Source organism: Anthonomus grandis, chromosome 2, assembly GCF_022605725.1.
Source record: "Anthonomus grandis grandis chromosome 2, icAntGran1.3, whole genome shotgun sequence".
In the NCBI taxonomy this organism is placed as follows: Eukaryota; Metazoa; Arthropoda; class Insecta; order Coleoptera; family Curculionidae; genus Anthonomus; species Anthonomus grandis.
In genome coordinates this window covers 43,759,832-43,785,693 of record NC_065547.1, presented here as the reverse complement: position 1 = coordinate 43,785,693, position 25,862 = coordinate 43,759,832, and the positions used below count along the sequence as shown (strand labels likewise).

Below are 25,862 nucleotides of genomic sequence, written 5' to 3'. Positions count from 1 at the left end.
TATAAATGTTACGTGTATAAAAGTAGTTAACATAAAAAAAAAATTACTGAAAATATGAAATTCTATTAATAATAAAAAGGATATTTACAAACAAAAACAAGATTTCAAACTAACAATATTTTAAAAAAAAAATTGTTTTTTTTTCATAACTTTTTAAATTCTTGTTTTTTTTAGATATCTCCAAATATAACCGGACTTTATTAAATCTTCATAATAAAAAATCAACTATTAAAATTCATGAACTTTCAAAATAATCTTTTAGTATTTTTCAGTAAAAAATAGACTGAAGATTGGCTTAAAACTGCATTGATATCTTAATATAAAAAACGTTAGGCTCAATATAAACATGCATTTAAAGCTTAGTTCAAAGATTAATCGTAGCTAAAATGCGATAAATTTCAGAAAAATTTCCTTAATTTCTTTAATATTTTCTACTAATTTAATAAATTTTTATACTTAAACGCTTTTTGAGAACTAATTGCTAGTCGCATTTTAATAGTAACAGGGCAATTAAAATATACTTAAACGGCTTAAACGTTTTTGCTGAAAACCTTTTGAATAATTAAAATACTTTTAAAAATTAATAATATAACGAATACATTTATTTTAATCTTATAGATATTAGCAACTTTAGATGAGGATTCAAACTGGAATAATTAGTCCTTTATATGTAGCTATTTTTAGAATAATTAGCATGCTTCAGAATAATCCGCGAAATTAAAAATTTTAAATAAAAACATGTTTAGAGTAGCTTAAGTTCCTAATTTTTAAATTGCTTACATATGTCTTAACAGAACTGCGATAACGACGTTGAAATGCATAACTTAAATGGTTAGAGCGTATATTTTATTATTTAAAAAAAATTTAGGATATTGTTAAATGCAAGCCACAATACATACATAAGTTGACGCAATATTGAATAAAAATACAATTTCAGTTTACTATACAGGATGGTCGATTGTTAAAATTATACTCAGTTAACACAAATTTATTCCTTCATTTTCTCTCTTTCTCTCTTTCCTCTCAGTCTTCTGCGATCTGTTATTCAAAATATTTTACTCATTTTCGGTTCAGATACACAGCCAAGAAGTGTCCAGAGTTAATGGTAGCACTTTAGGTTCTATATAGGAACTTTCTGTCATCATTTATGGAATCTTTTACCACGTTTTAAAATTTTCTAGTTGGTTCTTCTACTTTCATTAGTTTTCTATTAGTATCTCGTTTGCTCTTTCCACTTTTCTGTTGAAGTTGAGGTTGCGAACTTATTGGTTAATTTTTTTCTGAAACTTGTCTTATTCTGGAGTCCCTTTGTCAGCTGAATTTCACCCATAATTAATAACATCACTTTTGCTCCTGCCAGACGAAAATCAGTCCTCCTGTTTGGATTAAACACTTGATTAACCTCTCAACTGTAACACTATCATATTTATATCAAAAGGTTGAATATTTAACCCTGAAGATGACAAAATTTCCTTTTTCATGTCGATATAACATTAAAAGCTTTACTCAGTCGTAGACTCAGACTCACTTTATGTTCAGGTTCAAGAAACCGATCTCCCAGATTTCTCGTGTTACTATTATTTCCATTTTTAATTTTTGCCTGTGTTTAAGGATTTATAAACGTAAACTTATAATAATTCTGTTAAAGATTCATTACATAACAAGTATTGTTGAATAAAAAAAAAACGTATTTATTTCAACGTAGTTTTTTTAATTAAAAATTTACATATTTCGTAATAAAACTTAAATAATTTCACTACTAATGCATAACTTAAATGAATATGGCATACCTTTTATTATTTTTAAAATAGTTCAGAGACTGTTTCTAATTTTTGAACACTAATATACGTACAAAATGAGTCGACTTAATTCGAAATTAATCATAATTACTAAAATGAGAAAATTAATTTTAAAACATTTTTCTTCATATTTCTTAAAAACTTCTATCTAGTTTCAGAACTAACCAATTGAACCTTTTTTGGGACAGAAACATTAAATTTTCTAATAGTTAAATTGTACTTTGATGACGTTTAAGCGACCATTACAGTAATAACTCTTAAGATATATTTATAGAGACTTCCAAGAAAAAACATCCCAATTAAATAATGATAAAATGCATTTGATAATTTTACTCAATAGTTTTTTGTGCTTGATTAATATGCGTAAGTATTTTATATGCAAATTAAACACGTCAAAAAAATATATATATGACACAATTATCTTCAAATTTATCTCTAAAAACCTGCCGGTATTAACCTGATTTGTTAATTTACCGGCCGTCATTCCCAAACCCACCGCGGATAAATCAAACAAATTTTTTAACGACACAATCAGTAAAATCGAGCCTCCGCAAAGCGGCTTTTGACTTTTAATTTTCGCTGTAATTTCGGCGGTTTAAATCCGGTACCGGATTAAATTTTCAGTAAAAATCCGATTGAATCCGACTCTTTGTTTTGTTCTACACGCATACAAATCGGTTTATAAATTTGTTTTTCCCCAATAAAATTTTAGAAAATAAGGAGAAATCAACTTGGGCACTTACCTAACGTATATTGAAGTGTGAAAGGCCGCCGGGTTATCTTGTTCGCAGAATCTAGGGAGGGATCCCTGCAAAATTGCCAATCTAAGTGCGAGCAGCACTCCGGTCTGAAATATAAGAATTTTATATTAGTTTTCGTGAAAATGCACCTTTTCTATCGGTATTTGAGTACATACATATGGAAGTTACGGGAATAGCGTTGCTTTGATATGCGCAATATTATTTTGTACATAAAGCTTCTTCGTAATTTTCTGAAACTAAAAATAAGGAGCGTACATTTCTGGTAACTATGAAATACTTTCAGAATAAAAAATCTTAATATATTGCTTCTGTTATTTATAAATTAGTTTTATGTAAACTATAATAGGTCTTTCTTAGATAATGCATCCAAATTTTCTCCAGAAAATCAACTGATGTTGGTAATTTATTTACGGCGATTGAATATACCAATAAAAATTTAAATGCATAACTTAATTGCATACGCTATCTTTTTAAAATGTCTGAAATTTGCACTGATATTATTAAATACTTAACTATACTTCATTGAAAGATATACCATTAAGCCCCAATGTGCCAAGTTCAATATTTTTAAGAGATGAAGTATAAAAAATCATTATTAATTTAATAATATTACCTATTTTCTTCTTCAATGTGAGGTAAAAATAGCGAAACAAGATAGTTAAATAGTATTTATTTATAAAAGTATATAAGAGTAAATAAAATTAATAATAAATTAGGAGCTTAATATAGAATACAAAATACAATTATTTCTTACAAATTCAAATACTTTAATTAACTTATTCTAGCCAACTCTAACTTTTTATTAAGAGCTGAACATTGGTGTCTATACCTTTAAAACATGTTGTATGGAGTTTTTCCACCTATAAGTTGTAATATTATTTGCTACACTTTTTATTAATTCCTTTATTCGGTAATTCTTCAAATATCCGATTTTAGTTGATACCATGTAGGATACCACATACGATAGGATACCACATACGAATATAAAGGAGCTCAAAATTTATTAGTATAATTTATTATAATAGGGCTTAAATCATATTTGACTGTATTAAGAAGAACGAAAAAATGTGTTTATTTTAGTCCTTAACTTTTTTGGTTTTTTTATTATAATATGGTTCAATTATAGGTTTAAATTAGTAAATTGCTGGATTCATTTTTGGTATTATTTATTGTAATAATCTAATTTTATTTATATAAGTTATTATTAAATTAAGCTCAGGCTATGCCGGTACTTTGATTACACGATATGAAAGCTAGTTTATAACTAGATAATATATTACAATAGGCCTATAAGTTAAATTCTAGGTAGATCTAGGTATATCTAACCTAGGTCTACTTAACAAATATTTTGCGATATAAAAACAAACAGCAGCCCTAGAATTGATAAAATTAGCATAAAACTAATGAAAATCAATCACACATTTTTACTATACCCTTTGGAACATAATTAATTTAATAACGGTATTGTACTCGATCAATTAACCATATTTCTTACTACCTTGATATATAACTTTAAAGACAAAAATTAATGATTTTATACAATATTATAATTAATAATTTTGCCGAAATTTAAAAAAAAAATGCCCTGGCAGGACAGATTACTTAACTTTTTACAGTCAAACTCAATTTTTGTTGTAAATTAACAAAATCTAAAAAGTGACGAAGAGAAATACGTTTAAATCGTCTGAATATAAAGTACGTTAAGTATTTTAAAAGCACTTCCCTATAATAACTCCCGTCATTTAGAAAAATATTAAAGAGTAAGGGACCTAGGTGTAAGCCTTGAGGTACTGGTGTAACATATTTAGATCTTATGCTATTAATTATCAGAAATTGAGTTCTGTTTTTAAGATAGCTTTTCAGAGGTTCAAGAAGTGCATGCACATCAAAATTCTCAATTTTCCTTTTCTAGCCTCGTTAATCTTATGAATATATCGCATCGTATCGGTAAGAACCCAGCGGCCTCTAAAAAAGCCAATTTCAATGATATTTTTTGATCGAAAGTGACATACTTATTTCACAAAAGCGTTTTATTAACACTACTCTAATATCTACTTAAGATGCTGTTCAAAAATATGAATTTATTATAGGTTTGTTCTCACAGCAGTAAGAAACAAGTTTTCGACAAATAAACATGCGCAATAGAGTAAAACGCGTTCGCCAAGAAACTTCTGATCGGTTTCAAGTCAAAAGTTTCATGTTCTTACACAAATTTCTGATCAGACTTGTTTTCGGATTTATTTCAAGCAAAGTGTCAGAGAATTCGTGTAGCCAGTCAACGTCGATCTTTGGAATACGAACATAACCTCTAAATTTTTGTTTGTATTTTGTATATTCCCTGATATTCGTTTTGAAAAATTGTATTTTAAATTGTTAGATTAGTCTAAAAATACACATAAAGGAAATGAGTGATTTTGAATCGTTGGATTCCGAGTTATGTTGATTCTGACACAGACTTTTAAAGAAGATTTACTTAAAGAACGGATAAGGCCCAAAAATCAAAACTATTTTGATGAAACTGTGTCCCAATTTAATAGAATAGAATTTCTCGAACATTTTAGAGTAAGCCCTGAAGTACCAAATAATCACACAATCTTAAACTCTATTAATAATATAAAGCTATTTTAAGGTTGTAGTGTAATTTTTTTTTGTTTATGTTTTATTTATTGTCCCATTTCTCACTGGCATGAAAAAGTGAGGTTATTTTTCTTCTCCACTCAACCCGTATTTGATGTTCGCACAGACGGTTTCAAATCGATCAGAACTTGTAATATTTTAGGCATGCGCATCAAGAATGGTTTGGAGACAGTTTCAAACTTGTAAGAAATTTGCTGTGAGAACAAACCTTATGTCGAAATACCAATAAACATTTTAAAATTACTGCCTTTACTTTCAAATGCTTCCTTCTAATTGAACTATATCGAAATCCTTAAAAATATTTTCAAGTTAATAAAAAACAGATCGTGCCCAATTAAGTTATGCATTTTATATTTACATTTCTAGACTTTTAATTTATTAATCTTTATTTCGGCAATAATTATTCATGATGTTCCCGAAATATTTTAATTTCCTTGGGTTATATATCCAAAATAATCCTGCTATGTATTTATGCTATTAATAAATCTTTAATAGATAAACATGAAAAATCTTAAAACTTATAATTTGAATGTAAACAAATAAAAAACTAAAATTCAAAACCATAATAATAAATGGAGGGTTTTTGATATGTAATCAAACCCTGAGGCGTGTGCCTGTTACCGATTTTAAACCTTTTACCCCCTGATGATGGTCACCACTGTGTCCGAAACATGTAGGGAATTTAAAGTTAACTAAATGTTTAATAAATAAGTGGAGGGAGACTGAAGGATGTTCATTTTACCTTATAATATTTATATTAGCTAAAGTTATACATTTAAAAAATTAGGCTGAAGGCTCTATAATTTCTTATAGTTCTATAGTTTAAATTTCATACGTAATAATTCTTATATTATTATAACTAATAGTTCTGTATATAAATATTTAAAACAGTTTTTCAAAACGTTTGATATTTTCAAAATATAAGACTGACACTTTTTCTTAAAAACAATTTTTTTTTTGAAGTTTTAATTTTCAAAGTAACAAAATTATTTATTTTGGGTACACTCTTAAGTAATTCTATAAAATTATTGGTTTTATTGCTTGTTTGATACTTATGACCTATATATTTTTTTAATTCGTTATTTTTATATACAAAAATACTAATACTAAAGTATATCAAAATATTTTTAGAGTACAAACAATCTTGTAAAGAATAGCCTATTTTTTCTATAAATAACTTTAATTAAATAATTTTATACAACATTTAATGGACTTCATGCATTCCCATACATATAACAATGCAAGGATTCCACAAGAGATATAATATAAATAGATAATATATGATATAACAAGATAATAATAATTTTTTATTTAAGATGTTTCTTTAGACGTAAAATTTGTAAAATAATTTTCTAAAATTTGATGTTATTTTTTCTACCTAATCTTCCCATTTCAGTTGTCTCTCTATAATATTGCCTAAATACTTAGGTTTAGGAATCTCTTTAATTGTTTGGTTTAAATGTTAAATTTTTACGCTTTTAAAGTCGAAATATTAGGTTAATTTAAAGGTATTTGAAAAAAATTAAGTTGAAAGTATTTAACAAATTTTGCATCGTTATCAGTACATCTATCAGGCTTAGTTTTATTCTAGTCCGAGTATTTGCCAAAAAGATTAAAAGCCATGTCGTTTGCGCAAGATATGATTGAGCCAGTTTAGGGTTTTAAATTAATTAGGGTATTTATACCGTGACCGCCTAAAGTTCCCCATAAATTCGATAAAAATTAGATACATGATATTTTGAGAAAACGCTCGGACCCGTCGATTTTTATTTTAAGTTGCGCATTATTTCAGATACATTTTTGTATACAGGGTGGAACAAAAAAAAGATTTTTTCTCAAAAAATCATGTCTCTAATTTTTATCGAATTTATGCGGACCTTTAGGCGGTCACTGCATATATTTTAAAAACAATATTGGGTCCAAGACTGTGCCTTGTGGTACACCAGTTTCAACATTTAATGGATTTCCTATTTTTGATGTGTCTCCTATTTTTACGTATTAGATTATTTCGTATAAGTAACTTTTAAAGACATTTAACATGGCACTCCTGACTTCATTTTTTTCGAGAGTTTCTAAAAGTAGATCTTGAGGAATCATGTCAAATACCTTTGCTAAATCCCAAAATACAACTATACACTTTCCATTGTTATCATGGCTGTCAGTAATCTATTTTGTAAGATGAAACAGAGCATTTGACGTACTCAAATTATTTAAGTATCTAAATCAATTACTAAAAATTGAGTTTGACTGTAAAAAGTTAAGTAATCTGTCTTGCCAGGGCATTTTTTTTTAATTTCGGCAAAATTATTGATTATAATATTGTATAAAATCATTAATTTTTGTCTTTAAAGTTATATATCGAGGTAATAAGAAATATGGTAAGTTGATCGAGTACAATACCGTTATTAAATTAATTATGTTCCAAAGGGTCTAGTAAAAATGTGTGATTAGTTTTCATTAGTTTTATGCTAATTTTATCAATTCCAGGGCTGCTGTTTGTTTTTATATCGCTAAATATTTGTTAAGTAGACCTAGGTTAGACATACCTAGAGCTTTTATGAAAATAAAATTAAAAATAATATCACTGTGAGTTTTTTTTTGCTTTAATTTAACTTGTAGGCCTATTGTAATATATTATCTAGTTATAAACTAGCTTTCATATGGTGTAATCAAAGTAATCAAGCATAACACTTATATAAACACGATAAATTGAATTAGATTAGTACAATAAATAATACCAAAAATGAATCCAGCATTTTACTAATTTAAACCTATAATTGAACCATATTATAATGGAAAAAAACAAAAAAAAATTAAAGTTTAAGGACTTCAAGTATAAACACATTTTTTCGTTCTTCTTAATACAGTCAAATATAGTTTAAGCCCTTTAAAAAATAATCAACTCAGTGTATTAGTATCTTAATTATTACTTATCTTATTAAATGTATCCCACTATTATAATAAATTATACTAATAAATTTTAGGCTCCCTTATATTCGTATGTTCGCATGTTTTTTTCAATCGGTATTGCATTTAATATAGCATAATTCAGATATATTCTTAAAAATATTCCAAAAAATAGTCCTATTATTGTTATGGACAATACTAGTTACCATAGTTGTTAAATAATCAATTTACCTTGTTCTAATTGTACTAAAGCAGAAATTCAAAATTTTATGGTAAATAATAACATATATATTGATAAAAAATTACAACTTTTAAAAGTACTAATAGCTTTTAAAATAAATAAATACAGTGATAAATTCACAATGGAAAATGAGCTTACAGTATTGCGTCTACCTCCATATTATTGTTTTTAATACCATTGAACCTACATGGTATCCACTAAAATCGAATATTTAAAGAATTACCGAATATTTAAAGAAATTAATAAAAAGTGTAGTAAATAATATTAGAACTGGTAGTTGGAAAAACTCCATACATGTCCTATATGTCCTTTAAGTTCTAATCCCGATGATTTCTCCGCTCTCACACCTTCACATTTCCTCATCGGAAGATCTTCTTTGAACGTATTGGAACCATCAGTCATCCATTTACCCGACAACCGACTTTCTCAGTACCAACTTTTGCAGAAAATTCATGAACAATTCTGGAACAGATGGCACAGAGAGTACATAAGTGAGATACAGCTCAGAAATAAATGGAAAAGATCTACTGGCAGCCTCAACATTGGACAGTTAGTATTAAAAAAAGACAATTCATTACCTCCTATGCGATGGCGTCTTGGAAGAGTAATTAACCTTATCAGCGAAAAGGATGGAGTATCTCGAGTTGCCTCTTTGCAAACGCAAGATGGTATGTTGTCCCGAGCAGTTACCCGATTGTGTCCATTGCCTGTTGAAAGTGCACCCTTTCAAGACGGGGGGCATGTTCAGTACGTCCCTGGCGAAACCGACGATAAGAAAAAGGTCTCAACGCTGGCGAGCTCTGTGAAGCCGAACGAACCACACACTGTTTTCGGCAAGCGAAGTTAATCCATTTATCCGTATTGTGTGAACGAATTTTATACGAAATTTGTTAAAGCCAGCAAATATAACTACATTCATTTTTAAAGTAGTGTTTATTTAACGATCAGTCCATTCACACGTTTCAAAAACATTTCAACATATCAAACTTTTCCTCAGGTAAAAAAGCGTCTTCCATTTTGTAACAAAAAGTACTAGCAATAAGACGCAAAAACAGAGTTCAAAAACACAATGTCAACTAAATTTATCAAATGATTAAAACTATTTACTTCACTTAAGATGACAAGAATAAAAAATAATAGTTATAATAAAAACTTCTTTGACATTTGATTTTAATTTAGTTTTGACATTTTTTCAGTGTTATTATTTCTCAGCCTACTACATCAAAACTATCGGAATTTAATAAAAAATCATTTTTTACAATTTAAATATTGTAGAAACATATTGTGTCATACAGCGTTATAATCCTAAAAAAAATATGCTATTTTATATAGTGTGCAACTTTTCTCTAATTTAATCAACCTCGTATCTCCTATAGCTGCCGAGATCCTCATGATAGACATCCTTATCTTGGACACACTGTATATAACACGGATAGAGGCTATATAAAGAAAATTTTTCCTTATAATTACCGTTTTGTTAGACCAAGACGTAATTTTGAACACTTTCTATAAATTGTTAAACAAAATGTGAGTAAAAAGTGTCTTTTTTGTCGATCGTAATGCGAATTAATTTTCATCAATAAACATACGCAATCAGAAGTCGCTTTTCTCGTAAATAGTATGCTCTATCGAATTGAACTAAGAGTACCTTTTTTACGTATAAGACTCTAAAATTTTATAATTTTCAAACAAAATCACAAGAACCTAAAGAGTAAAAGAAAAAGGGATGTTTTACCCTTACCAACCCCCGCATGTGACGCACCTGAATAAAATTTAAAAAATTTGAATTTAGAATCTTATTCACAACAAAATGTTTATGCAGTACACCAATTTTCAAAATTTAATTCTAAAGGGTTTTAAAGTTATAGAGAAAAAATTGCCTTCAAGGGGTCCTATTCAAAGGGGCGTAGCTCCCTTAAGAAGCAATTTCGAACCCATATTAATATGAACTTTTTGCCTTATTTTCATACAGGGATTACGCCCCTGAAAGGATGCCGCTTACTTTTAAATCACCCTGTATATACAAAGATAATTTGGATAAAAATATACGTAAAATCTTTGACTTGATGTTTATCTACAAAATTGTAAATAATTTACTTGATTCTGATTTCTGTCGATATCACGCATTACATTGCACCGTTTATTCGTTGCGCTAGTTAATTTAACAAAATTAATGAGTTATAATTTGATATTTCTTATTTAAATTTTACAACCTATAAAAAAAAATTGAAGCTTTGTTAGTTTAGGTAAGATGCTTAGTAATAACTAATTTTATTAGAAATATAAAATAACCATTAAACTATTGATTTTTCTTTGTATACGTTGTGCCATTCAGTTGGATTGGGCAGCTGCGCCTATTTTCAGAGTAACCCGTTTTTTTCAGGCGATTTTCATAAGAAATTTTTAAGAAAATAATAAAAAATCCAAATGTAAATTTTAGTTTAGTTCTAAATAAATATATTCTATTAATTACGAACGTCAAAAATCATGAGAAAACCACACCCTTCTCCTCAAAATACCTTAAGCAATTATTTCCGGTATTCGCGTCTTTTCCATTTAGGCTTTGCCCCGGCCTCGACTAATTGGCAAAACAAGTATGCATAGAACATCAGCTCCTAGTGCCTTTAGGCGTTTCACTTTCTCCCGGGACCAAACTCGCTCTCTCGGTTTCCTTTAAGTCTGATTAATAAAACACTCCTCTTCATCATCTATTCATTCGCAAAGATCGCGGGTCCTTTTCCCTTTTGTCTCTGTAACGTACCAGGGTTATTATGGTTTGCAGGGCCCCCGGATGAAGAGAGGAGGTGAGTTTAATTAAAAGTTAATATTGTATAAACGGATATTAGGGGAGGTAGGTATACAAGGGTATTTATTAAGAGCTATGACTAGGAGGGCTAAAACTATATTCAAAAAATACATTATTGTAGGGTAATGTTTGGATTGTTCAAGAGCTCTCGATGTTTTTTTTATCTTGGTTATAAGCTCTTATAGAGGGCCGCTTCTTTTTGGGAGTTTTCGCACGACCTCGGGACTCGTCGGATAAAAGTGCCTATAACCTTTTTTCTAATTAGGGCAGAGAAATAATTTTTAGCTTTTCATAATCTAGATATATGAGGCTACAACTCTATCAACTACAATTTTTGATTTGTTTTTTTATTTAGGAGGAGGAAGCCTTAGAACTCAAAAAATTTTTTTTGTTCCTATTTTTCCGCGTGCTTTGATACAGGTCGCAACGGTTCTTTGAATTTTATAAAATTTAACGGGTCCATTAGACCTTATCTCTAGATAGACTGTATACTTTTTGGTTATTCTCAGCATACGCGAAGTATTTTTTTTTAACGCTCAAAGTTTTAGACATATATGATATTCTAGCCCTTCTGACGCTTTAACGGTATCTTTCCGGAAATAGTGACTCACAGAAGATATGTGCGCCTCATCGAGATCTACAATTTTTGTTAAGGACTTTTTTGGAAAAAATGTTTTTTTTTGGGAGAAAAATTAAAAAAACTCTAAAAATTTTTTTTTTTTAGTTTTTTCGGTGTAAAATTTTTATGGTGCAAAATTTAAAAAAAATTTAATTGGATTAATTAAACCTGCACTCTTTCTGAATAAAACGGCGTATTAGGTTTAACGCTATCATATATACAGGGTGAGCAGTGAACAGGTGCTCAGTTGAAAATACCCTTTTTCACACTTTTTTTTTCCAGCCCTAATAACTTTTTAATGGTCCCACTTAGAGCCAAATGGCTTATGGGCGGTTTGTAGCGTGTAATAAGAAGAATATTTTGCAATTTCAACCGTACTTCTAAGTAAAACCGTTTTTGAGTTATGAATTTTTTAAAATTTTTTGATTTTGGAAATTAAATGTGCGCACCCGGTATGTGATAGAAAAACCAAAACTAATCGAGCAGATGCGCCATTTATTTTAGTATAACATACTAAAATTTCATTTTTCGCTATTTTTACAAGTACTCTAAAAGTAATTTTTTTTTCAAAAAAGTCCCAAGCACGAAAAATCGCTACAAATCTACCCACACAAGAGCTACTATGGAAGCCACCCATGGCCGGCGTCTCCATGGCAACGATTTCGCCAAAAAAAGACCCTTTTTATAATCGAAATTTAACTACTAAAACCGATTGGAATCGGTCCAGATTTTATGTTAAACTGTTCCTAAGACTTTATACTATTTTTCCATGTACAAATCATAAGGTAAAAACCTTTTTTTATAGCCGAAATCATCGTCTGAAAATCGTCGATTTTGACGTCTACGCGCGATTTTAATTCCGCCTTTTACGGCGGTTTTGACAATATGGCGTCAACGTGGATGAATCGGCTCGGACTTGCTTCCTAATTTCATTAATAAAATGCTTAAAATAGCTCAGAACTTCTTGAAATTGGTCTGAAATTATTCAAGAGACTCTGGAGAATCCGAATATGTGCATATCTTTTACCAAATCGGGCTCTTTTAGCCGTGATAATTCGGCACATTTTGACGTTTTAGTATTTTCCGTGTATTATTATAATATTCATGCGACACAGTGTCTATACAAGGCATTTTGCTAGACAAAAATTACAATACAGTGGGTCCTAATGATAAAAAAAAATCTAATCGGGATTTAATAGGTATATTTTTATTTTATGTGGTAATTTTTTTTAAACTTTTTTGGTATTTGCTCGATTTGAATGAAATTTGGTATATGGTTTTGGGTATATGGTTTTGTTTGGTTTAGGGTATAATTATAAATTTTTTGAAAATTTTTGAAATATTGAGTTTTAGGGTTACGTGACAACCAAAACTTTTTTCCTATGGGTTCGATTTAATTAATATTTGGTATCTGGGGTTGATTTAGGAAATAATTATTGATTTTTAAGAAAGTTTTGAAATATTGAGTTTTATATTTACGTGACAATCAAAACTTTTTTTCTATGGGTCCGATTGGATTAAAATTTGGTATTTGGAATTTATTTAGTGCATATGTGTTTTTACGTCAAGTGCTGCAGTCATATTAAATATTATTTATTATTATTATAAGCATACTTAAATTCGAGCAGAGCTCTTATTACATCATGGTTCTGTGAAGCATGATACCCCAAAAACCGTAGACTCAAAGCTTGTAAGACAAATAACGCGGTGAGTAGCGTTGTCGGAGCAACTGCTCAACAATCTCCAATGGTTGTTTCGACTTGAATTGTATTTAAAAAACTTTCTTCTGATCAAAATTAAGGAAAACTTCCACTGGTCCCAACTGATCAATGTTATTTAAGGTTGGCTAAATTATGTGGTCGAAACCAAGAAAAATGAAAACTTAACGCTTAATTACCATGTTGTGGTGACAGTTCTCTGTTTTTCATACCCCATATAGATTTAGATAGATAGAGTTTGTCTAGTAAAGCTCTTCATACTCTTGGTTCTATAACTAGAAATACTCAAGACTTTTCAGTAGCTGCCTCCAGAGTTTTATATTTTACACTTATTCGTAGTATCATGTCTTATTCTTCCATAGTCTGGTCCCCTTATTATATTTACAGTCTTGATAAGGTCCGAAATGAATTTCTCAGGACTTGTGCCTGGCCATTAAATGTACGAGATATGAGCGTCTTTATTAGAAGTTAAGTCAAGGTTAAATATGACTTCTCTTAAGGACTATCGAACTAGGTGTGATATGATATTTCTTCACAAGGTGATTATTAATGCTATTGATTGCCTTTAATTGTTATCGCTGATAAACTTTAGGTGCAACACCAGAGTCCTTAGAGAGACGTCCCTTTTTCTGGTTGAATATTACCATACAAATTATAAATAATTTTCCCCAATTAATCGACTCCATATATTGGAAAATAGATTTAATCAGGTTTTTGACTTTAGTGGATTTAAAGCCTTCAAAACTTAAAAAAGATGTCTGAGTGTGTTTACTCGTTGAGTACTATGTGTTAAGTATCAAATGAATTTGATTGCATTTACTTTTCTTATTTTGATTATTTTTCTTCTAGTATGTTTTTAGTTGTTTTATATTTTTTTACTTAATTTTACTCTATATATTGTTGTATTCATTTTTTTTGGTCAAAGTTAGTTTGTGCTTAAATTTTCCTGGAAGTTCTATCTTATTTGTATATCTTGGGCTGTTACATATTAATATACATTTAGAGAGGTATACTGTTGAGATATAGAAAATTTGGATATTTAATACTCAGATTAAGTTTATTATACCGGGTGTTCGAAGCCTCTTAATACAACAAGTAATACTGCCAAATTTCAAAAGAATCGAGTAAATATTTTTTTTATTATTATTAAAAAAATAATATTAAAAAAAAATTATCACCCTGTAACTTGAAAACTGTGCATTTCCGGACCCATGTTTATAAAAACTTTTTCTCACATTTTTTTACAAGGAATCACCCATTGAAATATCTCCGTCTATTTTTCAAATACCCTGTATATCTTATTAATATATTTGTTGATGGCAGAAAAATTATATACTTTTAGGGTTAAGATATAATTTATTTTGTAATTTTATTAGAATGGAGACATCCTGTAAATAAATAAATAAAAATTGTACCGTATGGCCATTGTCCAGATTGTGTTATTTCCTCAGAATATTGCTGCTATATTTTTAAGTTATTAGAAAAGCATCTATAGAAAAATGCAAAAAATCTTGTCACTAAAAACAAAAACAATTTTTATATCCATTTAAGTTATGCATTTAAAAATTGAACAGGAATACTCTGTAAAATGAAATACTCTGATATCCTAATTGTATATAATTCAGGATTATTCAGGAATAATATGACTATAACTATACTATTAAAAAGGCAGCAATATAATGTTATCAAAAGCACATAATTTGCAATTTGATTCCTTTGAAGAATTGAAAAATACGCAATTCAAACATGTTAAAAGAAAAGTTGATCATAGGTTAATACAGTAAAAAATATAACATTATAAAAAGTAATCAAAACACTAAATTTATATATATTTTTAGTGATGTATTTATAATAGTGTTAAATGGTGTTTTTTTTCTTTATTTGTGATGAATTGACCTTTCTATAAGGAATAGCTAACACCATTCTTATGTTACGTTATAAATATTTTTGGCGATTTTAAATGTCGCCAATATATATATGACTGTATAGTTTAGATTAGGTATAATGTACCTGCATTTTTTTAGAAAATTGTACGCTATGATAAAAAAAATATTATTTATTTTCTCTTTTTGGTATTAAAAAAACAATTTAATATTTTTATATTAGCCGATTTAATGGGGCAACCACTTTCAATATGTTCAACTTGAGATAAGGCAGTTTCAAGGATAACTGGCCTCGTTCGCTCCATATTCTCTCTCTCTCCCTCTCTGCATACATGCATCGTCTGCGAGGCTAATTTTCCATTCAAAAAAATTAGCCCCGTTTCGTAAAGTCCAATTTCATAATTTTATATAAAATTCCTAATTTCATATAAAGTGTAATATTCATAGTACAACTCGTCAAGAATAGGAAGAGACGTAGATCAAGCTCCACCTCCGATGCGCACAAAATCGCGGCCAAATTCGACAATAATCCTTCATTATTTCATGCATTTTTGAGAACGAAACAAATCAATTAAAACATTACTTTTATACTTTATACTTATTTACTTTTTTTTATGCAAAAAGAGGCTGCACCAAATCAGCCTCTAAAAGATTTAAAAAAAGTCAACAAAAATAGAATTAAGGCTGCATCAAAATCCAACTTGGACGATTTCGACCGCGGCATTCTCCGTCGAATCATAATAAACTTTTATGTTACGGAAAAACGAGTTAAGTAAAAAATTAAATGAAGCAAATAATTGCGCAGAGTCCTATGAAACTATAAGAAAAGTAATGAGAGAAATGGGATTTCGATGGAAAAAAGCTAAAAATAACAGAAAAAATTTAATGGAAAAGCCTGACATACAAGTGCTCAGAAGTAATTTTCTTAGAAGCATCAAGCAATATAGAGAAGGAAAACGCCCCATAATTTATATGGATGAAACCTTCATTTATTCTTCGCATACCCATAAAAAAACATGGGGAGACAATACTAATGAAGGCCTCCATAGTCCAGTATCAAAAGGGCAAAGAATGATTATGGTTCATGCAGGCGGTGAAATGGGTTTTATAAAAAACGCGTATTTAAAATTTAAATCTGGAACTAAGTCGGGTGACTACCATAATGACATGAACTTTACAAATTATATGAAACGGATTCAAGATAAACTCCGTCCGAACATTCCAGCCAATAGTGTGTTAATTATAGATAATGCCCCATATCATAACGTTTAAGTGTAACTTTAAGAAAGATGTAATGAAGAACTGGTTGAGACAACGCAATATTTCATTTTCAGAACAAATGTTAAAAACGGAATTATATAGTTTAATAGAAATATATAAACCTAAGTATAAAACCTATCAAATATATAAGCTTATGGTCAATGCAGGTCATTCAGTATTAAGACTACCGCCCTACCACCCGGACTTAAATCCAATTGAGTTGGTATGGGCTGCTTTAAACCAATATGTTGCTGATAAAAATATAGATTTTAAATTTGTAAATGTCGATCAGTATTGTGACGAATTTTTTTTTGAAAGTATTGTGACGAATTTTTTTTTGAATATTCCCAAAAGAAGTGGAAAAAATGTTGTGATCATGCGATTTCTTTTGAGCGTTATTTTATGCAACGAGAACCAGCTCTGGACCTAGTTGTGGACGAGCTACTTATAAATTTGCAAAAAGATGACAGCGATAGTAATTCGGATTTTTTGGAAAACAGTAGTGCCGAGCCAGAAGACGAAATTTAGCCGTCAATTTAATTTTAATATTTCAATAATTTTTGAGCTAAAGTAAAACGGTAATTTTTGTAAATAGTGTACTTAGTGTTCTTATTTAACTTAAGTAATTAAGCTAAGAATAAAATAGTCCCAACAATTTTTTTTGTTTTTTCTTTATTTGCCCTTTTTAAGTTAAGATAATAATTATCATTTAAAGCTGTTTGCAAAATTTCATAAGTAGGTATCATCTTTTATTTCTATTTAAATTTTATTCCAAATTTTTACTCTTTTTAGGTATACAGGCCTACAAGTAATACTTCCTGAAATATAATATGTATGTGCCCATCAACGTCAATGGGACGTAACAAAATTACAGATAACAACATTTCTTTACGTTTATTAGGCGATGTGTATATTTTCTTAAATAGTTTAAGATTATCTATACTATTTATAAGTGAGTATAGATACTCTAACATGATATAATAGTAGGTATTAACTATCTACCTATTAGAATAAATTCAAACTAATAATTTTATTATTAGTAATAATTTACGAGCGTATAATACTTAAGTCTAGACCCAAAGCGAAGTTTTTGTGGCGATAATATTTTACGCGGCATGTACTTACGCGAGCGTCGGCACCGTGTACGGGTAGGTATATGCATCATCGTTTCTCCGAATGCGTTCTCACTTTTTTTGCATTTTTGTGCATAACTTAAATGGACACGATTATTTTCTCTATAAGATATCCCCAATAATTAAATAATAGTGCTGAAAATTCGTAAAAGAGAAGTTGAAACTTAGATTTCTATTTAAATTCAAGATACAGATTATCTGTGATCAAAAAGTTTACTTGACTACTGATTTATGACTTACTACTGATTTATAGAATTCAATTATTACGGTATTTATACCTCTTTCATATTGGTAGATACATGTAAACGTAACTGAACCCTAATAGAGTTTTGAGATATAGTATTTACTTGAAATAATTATTTACATTGACATTGTTAGAAGCTTCAGTTCTTGTACTTTTAAATTTAATGTTATTATTTTATCTTATTTTCATTCTTATTTGGGATTTCTGTAATACTGGAATTTCTTTTTAGGTATCGATTGTCTTTTTCCAGTGTTCTGATCTAGAAACAACATGATCAAGAAAATACTCATTCACAAATTTTTTTGTAGTACCTATAGTATAATAAATTTTTGGATATACTCCTAACATGATTTTATTATATATATATTATTTAGAGCTTCTTATTTTATAAAAGCTATTATATTCATATGTATACATTTTTTAAATATTTATATTTATGTATAAAGTGTTTGGTTTCCAATTAAAACAATTAGCAATAATGCATAACTTTAATGGATTCGGTCTTACCTCTACTAATTTACCAAGTAAACTTTTTTAGAATCAATTACCTTACAGGATAATATTTATAAGTAATTTTTAACTACACAATGAACAAATTTAAAATTCCAACTTACCGAAGTAAGCACTTTGGTGGCCCTGGAACTAAACTCCAAACTTTCTGGATTCCACCGAACCTCGGTAATTGTTCTGCAAAAAAAAATATTTTCAGGCATAAGTCCCTCTTCGCGATGAAAGAAACTTTTCCTCGAGATTTACATCCATTTACATTGTTAACAATTTGTTTAACAAGTTTTTGGCATAATCTAAGTTTTTGTCCGGCACTCTCGGGAAAACCGGATTTAAATTAAAAATGAAACGGTGCTCGTTTAATTTTGATCTCTCTCTCTCTCTCTCCGGGGTCTTTAAAATTCTATTTTCTTTTGTGGCTCACTGATGACTTGTGAAATGGTTTTTGGGCGAATGTTGGTAACCTAATTTTCTATTTAAATCGTTAGTATTTCCGTGCATTTGTGAATTCTCTTTTGATTAGTCCAGGCGCATTTTAATACATTATTTTTAAGGGAGTTATATTTTTCTACGAATAGATAAAAATGCCTTTTATGTTTCTTTAAATACTTAGAATAATTTAAAGATTAATTTAAAAAAATCGAATATAACTATTAGGTATAGAAATGCAAGTCGGTAAATTCCACTCAGTTGAAATCTTTTACATACAATAAATAAATTAAAATTTTAAATTCTGTCTTACTGTATAAATATGTTCCCGTCTCAGTGTACATGTATGTATTTAATTTTTATCATATATTAATTTTTCCTGTCTGATGAGCCCTAATGATTGATTACCTCATAAAGGTCGAAATATTGACTTTTTCTAAGATTGTATTTTTGGTCTGAGTCCAGTAACTATTTAATATATAATTTTATTATATTTAGCTTTTCAGATTAGACCTTATTGGAATAGTTTGCGAAATTAGGCTTTGATATAAACCATTAACATCTATATCGAATCGTATTAGAATTCAACGTTATTTCGGTTATAAAACGACCTAATAAATATAAAATAAAAATTCCTGTCAAATATCTTATATATTTTTAACAGACCGGGTCAACAATGGGGTAACAATAATGAAAACTCTAGCGCAATCCCCCTTTTATATGTCATAAAGCCATACGGGCCGCGCCATATTGTTTTCGTCGAATCCCTTATTATATGTGCCCGTAAAATGAAAATACTGATTCGAAGTTGAATATAAACACGGAAAAGAAGAGTTTATGACTGTCGGTCATAAAAATATCATTACCATATTATTTTTATATTGTCTACATAAGATTTAACAACTTTGCTCATTAACGCTGTGATTTTAAAGGGCTTTTTGATTAGATATATTGTTATAAACATTTAAGACTTACTTTTTAATACTTGGCCATTGTAAATAGAGGTCATAGCCTAAATTTAGTAGGAATACAGTTACTCCAGTTTCTTTGGCCATCATACTCATTGCACCCATGATGATACTGGTCCATACGTGATGCCTGCCATCTGGTGGATATCTGAAACAAATGAAATAAGTTTTTAATATAATGCATAACTTATGTGGATCTGAATAATAACTATATTAAGCATTAGCAAAAGATCGAGTAGATTGTTTATAAAAAGGCCTAGAAAATTAATTATATTACAGGTACCATAAATAATTTTAGATTTAGTAGAAACTATTATTTTAACCACTTCCAGTTGACTTTTTGACAAAAATATTTTTATTTCGTAATCAGTGCCAGAATATAAATTCAAAAAGTTAGAACATAAGGGATTTCGGGGCAATTTATTCCATTTGTTTAAGTGATATGTGGAAAAAAGGCAACAACGTGTTGGCAATTACTATGCATCAAACCTAAGACATAATACTCACCTTTACCAAGTCTTAATTCTAAGCCCAATTCTATTTTTTTAATTTACATCAGCACAAACATTAAGGGTTTTATAACCTTGTTTGCAGATGACACAACTATTTCATGAATCCATCCCAATCAGGATAGATAAATTCAAATTATAAACCATGATATTCACGATAAGATTAAATATCGGAGTGTAGGTAATTTTAAACTCTGACACCTATTCATTTTAATAATACTAATTTATCCTTTAGGTGAAATGAAAATTCCGCAATCTCCCTCCACTGTGGGAATTTTATCTTAATCTACGACTCCATTGCAAGTACGGATTATTTCTTCACTAATTTGTTTTTAATTATGCCCTACACTTTTGACTCATTGCAGATGTTCATAAAACAATGAGCCAGTTTTAGTTTAATAACTGGTCTAATAATGCATAACTTATGTGGATGTGAATATTAACTATATTAGTCATTAGCAGAAGATCGAGTGGATCGTTCATGAAAAGCCCTAGAAAATGAATTATATTGCAGGCACCATAAATAATTTTAGATTTAGTGAAAACTATTATTTTTACCACTTCCAATTGACTTTTTGACAGAAATATTTTTATTTCGTAATCAGTGCCAGAATATAAATTCCTGCCTTTATTTTTCAATGAGTACTTGCGGCCCCATCTAACACTCACGCTCCTAAACAGGAATTAAAGTCATTAGAGCTTAAAAGGTAAAATATTAGTAGAACAAATGATATTGTGGTCTGTTGTCTCTCTTATACTATGGTGTCATCCAACAGTCATGTCTTAAAATATTAGTTAACATATCAGGAGTCAAGCTATGTATTGAATGTTTATTTTGCTCTAAAATATACTATTATGCAACAAAATTAAAAAAGTAAAGCAACTTTTTAACCAAATTCAAAGGCTACGTCACTGGCCTCGTCACGTCACGGTTTTGAACTCCAGAGGATTATTTCCAATTTCCACCATTCGGTCTCCTTAATTTAACGGGGGGGAGAATCAAGTCGCGGTCCTTAATAAAAAGCATCGAGCGGATGCACAGAATATTAACTAAAACGTTAAATAGGCCAGAGACCGTGAAGGGCGAAAATACTCCCCGACGGATTTTTACTGACAAAGTGTTCGAATTAAAAGTTAAAACCGTCCTACGAAAGAGCAACGGAGATAAATCTTCATCCCTTAACTAAAACGCAGACGTAAGTTAACGGTCAGCGAAGGGATACTAAACACGAGAGCGTAGGCACGCCCCTTCTGGATCACGTCCGGATCCTGAAGGAACCTGTCCAGAGATAATTTCCAGAAATAAATCTCTGAATCTAATGGGGAAGTTCGTTTGGCTTAGGCTCTGCGTTTTATGCTAACAACGGGTTTTAACGTCGTATTTTGTTTGGGATTTTCAACCTAAAATACGTAAAAGAAGGCAATTGAACCCAATAAAGGCAACAACCATAAGAATATTATTAAAATATTTCACATTGTTGAACCCAACGAGACAAAATTTAAAAATCATGTATTTATTGTTCTGACAAAAAAAACTGCTTTTGTAAAACACTTGATTGGGTTTTTATCATGTTTGTTCAGACACTTTAAAACCGCTAAAATTTTTTTTTGTTAAATATAAAATTTATGAAGTTTAACGAGAGTCTCAGAATAATGATTGTTATTGTTACTGTTATCAATATTAAAAAAAAAACAAACAAAAACAAAACCTTTTAATGGATTTTGACAGGCCCATAATGATTTTGTATCAGCAGTAATTTTAAACTTTCCAATTATATTCAAAAATAAAAAGGCCCCTAAGATAAGGTGTCGCTCAAACATCTTTTCCAATTAAAAATCTAGAAGGGTGCATTAGTCACCCCTAGTGATTTTAACGTAATATAATATCGGGAATGGAAGTCAATTTATAATAAAAAAGTTTTCGAATCAAAAATAAAATTTACGTATCTAGAGTTTAAAATAAATAAGGGTTACAAGCTATATTTTTATTTTGACACCTTGTATGGCCGTAAATTTAGGTTTTCATTTAAAGTTTCAAGAACTGTGTGTATGTATTTGTCAAGGGTTTTTTATGCTATATTATTGATGTGCATACACACATGTGCCTTTTAATTATAATGACACTTTAGGTATAGATGTGCAGTACTAAAATACTCATGCAATACTACTTAACAGAAAGTCATAGGCAAAGGGTTAAGTTAAAGAAACAACGACAAAGCTTCACTTATTCCCCCATTTTCCGCTTCCTCGTACGTGATATTTGCACTTAAGAACTTCGTTGTCCAGTTATGTATACCGATATCATTATGTTTGTGTTATATAATGTAATATACTACTCTAACCTTATTAAAATACATTAAGTCGTTTAACACGATAAAGCACGAACTTCTCTTATGAATTTTAAATTTTGTAGGCTTCTCGGAGGCTAAAAGTTTTACTTCTGAAAAGATATCTTTTTAATGGATATCAATTTATTGAAACTTTCAGGGGTAAATTAGAGGTTGATAGGGTAAACTGTGGTATTACGCAAGGGCCTTTGCTACTCAGGATATACAGGGTGATTTTCAACCTATGCGCATAAACTTGGGAAATGGTAGATGAAAATCAATAATGAGAAAAAAATGTAGTAAAATATTTTTGGTTTCCGAAATAAAGTTAAACAAATGTCAACAGAACGTGTATCAGATGAACTTATTTTGTTTAATAACAACTGATAGTAAACAAGTCATAATATTTGGAATTTGTTGTTTGGAATCTTTAGCAGTACTTAGTTTGTTGGTGGCTGTGATCGTTTTCGATCGTTATTTTCACACGAACAAAATAAAACCGTCAAACACCGGTATGAAGGTTGAATGTGGCGGGGCGGAATAGTCTGCCACCCAAGATGGCCGATTGATTCTGATTGTCTAATTTTTGACGTACATCAAATATGACAATTGACAATAGTGACATTTTAACTGTCGTATTTGACGATTGTCTTTTTTAAGTTTTCTTTGGGTGGAAACAAGCCAAGCCTCATGATTTTCTTCCAATTTAAAGTTTTTAAGTAATTTTATAGCTTTTTGTAGTTTTTTTGAGTTCTGGGTTGATACATTATTTTACAAACATGCCAACATCGAATCATTGTACAACTACATAGAGCAGGAGACAGGTAAATTTCAATTATGACATACCTAAGTGTTTTCTAATAATTAGGTGTATCTTGGATGTATTATCATTTTCCAGGATATAATTATAGATTTAATCCTATTTTGGGAATATCTATGTCACTGTTCTCAATTTAACTTTTTTTTTACAATTCAGTTTTAATTCTTGAACCTTCACTGGGAAAATATGAAGTATTTCCTTTTCCTTGTCTTCATTTAGATTAAGATATTCATGCAAATATCCTTTATTCACTAGTTTATATATGAGAAATTGCCCAGACAGTCACAGAAATCATAAATTTTTTTAATTGCCATTGAATCCATCCTTACAAAAATCTTGTCTGTAAGTCCGACTAAAAATGTTTGCTCCAAACACTTTTCTGGTTCTTAAGTAGAAATGATATTCACATGGAGTATAAACACAATACCTATTTGTTCAATTTAACGAAAGCAGATTGAGATATACTTCTCAAAAACTGATTTCCCTAATCGACTTAATCCACCTTAAGTAATACACATTTATGGATGGATAGCCATGGTCATTTAGTCAATTTAGAGAAAAAGTTTTGGTTGGTTTATAAATATTTAAAGTATAAAATCAAAAGCCAACTTCAAAACCACAACAACAATCTTTAAGTATTGGTCATTCTAAAAAACAGAAAAATATTTGACAATAGGGGTGGTAAGATCAGATTTTTTCATTTATGGGATCAGGTGCACCTGCTCCAGTTCCGGCTGTGAACCTAGCTCCGTTAATCAGGTGTACCGGGCTGAACCAAGATTCGAACTATGCTTTTTATTTTTATGACCCTCTCCTATTTACTGTTCCCACCTTTTAGTGTTATAGTTAAAATTAATAAAAATAAAAGATTTTTAAATAATATTCACATGAGTTAGGTATTATTATTATTATTAACAAAAATTTTACATTCTATGTTCAATTATAATTAATCATCCTGTTAGGTAGGTATATGTATGAATTTATGAAAGCAAATAGCGAAATGGCGAAATAGGTCCAAAAGAGCAGGTGCAGGTCTTTATACCATCACTATTTGACAATCTAAAATGCCTTTAAAAAAACAAAAATCTTGAATATCCTCATTTAAAACTCTGATTCTACACCTACACAATCAGAATAATTTTGTTTTTTAACTTTTTAGCTAAGATTTTTGTATGTAATATCTTATTTTTTAAAATACCTAAATTACCTGAGACATTTTAATAGTGAATGCTATCCTTTTTACAGTCCAATTTTATTTTTACTGACCCATAATTAAATTCATATTATTAGCTTAAAGTAAAATTATGGACTAATATCAAATCCTTTACGGTATTATTTAGAACCTTAATTGTAATCATAACTAATGTGATAATCAATACTTACTAATAATGAAAACTTATGTATTTTGGATCATTAGGATGAAATACTTTTAGGAGATTTAATTTTAATCCGATAGAATATATAATATTGTATACACAATACACTGTCTTAATCTGTTTTCTTATGTTTCATGTTACATACTTACTGGAGACAACCCCACTGACTTGTGACATCTTTACCCGATTGTGACTAATCAAAAGTCATATTTTGTTTTTATTTGCTTATACTAAAAAAATAAAATGGAAAAAACATGCATATTAACTCGTACATATGTATTTGTGTTATATCTAGTCATTATTAATTAACTTATTTACAATGAAAACCCATATTTATTTCAAGAGATAGGTTCAGCTTCTGTCTTTATAAGAGCTTATATTTTGTTTTTTATAATTTGTGGATATATATTATTTTATTGCAATTGTATAGATGGTTAGAAAATATATATGCTTATTTTTTATTTAGGTATGTTTGTTACATATTTCTTATCATGTTTTATACACTTATGGAAACAAAAAATAGCAGGTAATTTTTTTCTGAAACTCCAGAAATTAGGATTTTCAGTTAAAATATGTTTTATACCTGCAACAATTCTATTTTTTACATAAAAGGTGTTATTAATACCATACTTACAGTTTGCAGTATTTCATTTAGAATATATTGTAACTTTTTTATGCATTTTAAAATCCTTTGTTAAATTTATTTTAATTCATCTTAAAATAAAACATTTAAAAAAAAATTTGGCTTTGTTTTTTTTTTATTTAAAATTTAGTCCCATATCTATCGGGCCAATTTATAATTCTTGGTAAGTATCTACAGCTAAACATCTTAAATAAGCAATGTCTTAAAAACCAAATTTAAATTAAATAATATTTTAGTTGATGTGTTAATTCTTGATTAAAGTGATGAGGGATGTC

General features: G+C 29.3%; 1 protein-coding gene across 3 annotated transcripts in view; it reads right to left on the bottom strand.

The window, feature by feature from the left end:
* Positions 1–25,862, bottom strand: part of LOC126733544 (protein O-mannosyl-transferase TMTC1-like) — an 894,879-nt gene that overhangs the window by 163,734 nt on the left and 705,283 nt on the right. For all 3 annotated transcript variants that reach the window (XM_050436879.1, XM_050436878.1, XM_050436880.1), the window contains 3 exons: positions 19,920–20,060; positions 18,623–18,695; positions 2,543–2,646 (listed from right to left, as the gene is read on the bottom strand). In XM_050436879.1, coding sequence (XP_050292836.1) covers positions 2,543–2,646; positions 18,623–18,695; positions 19,920–20,060 — 318 coding nt within the window. The remainder of the gene's footprint in view (positions 1–2,542; positions 2,647–18,622; positions 18,696–19,919; positions 20,061–25,862) is intronic.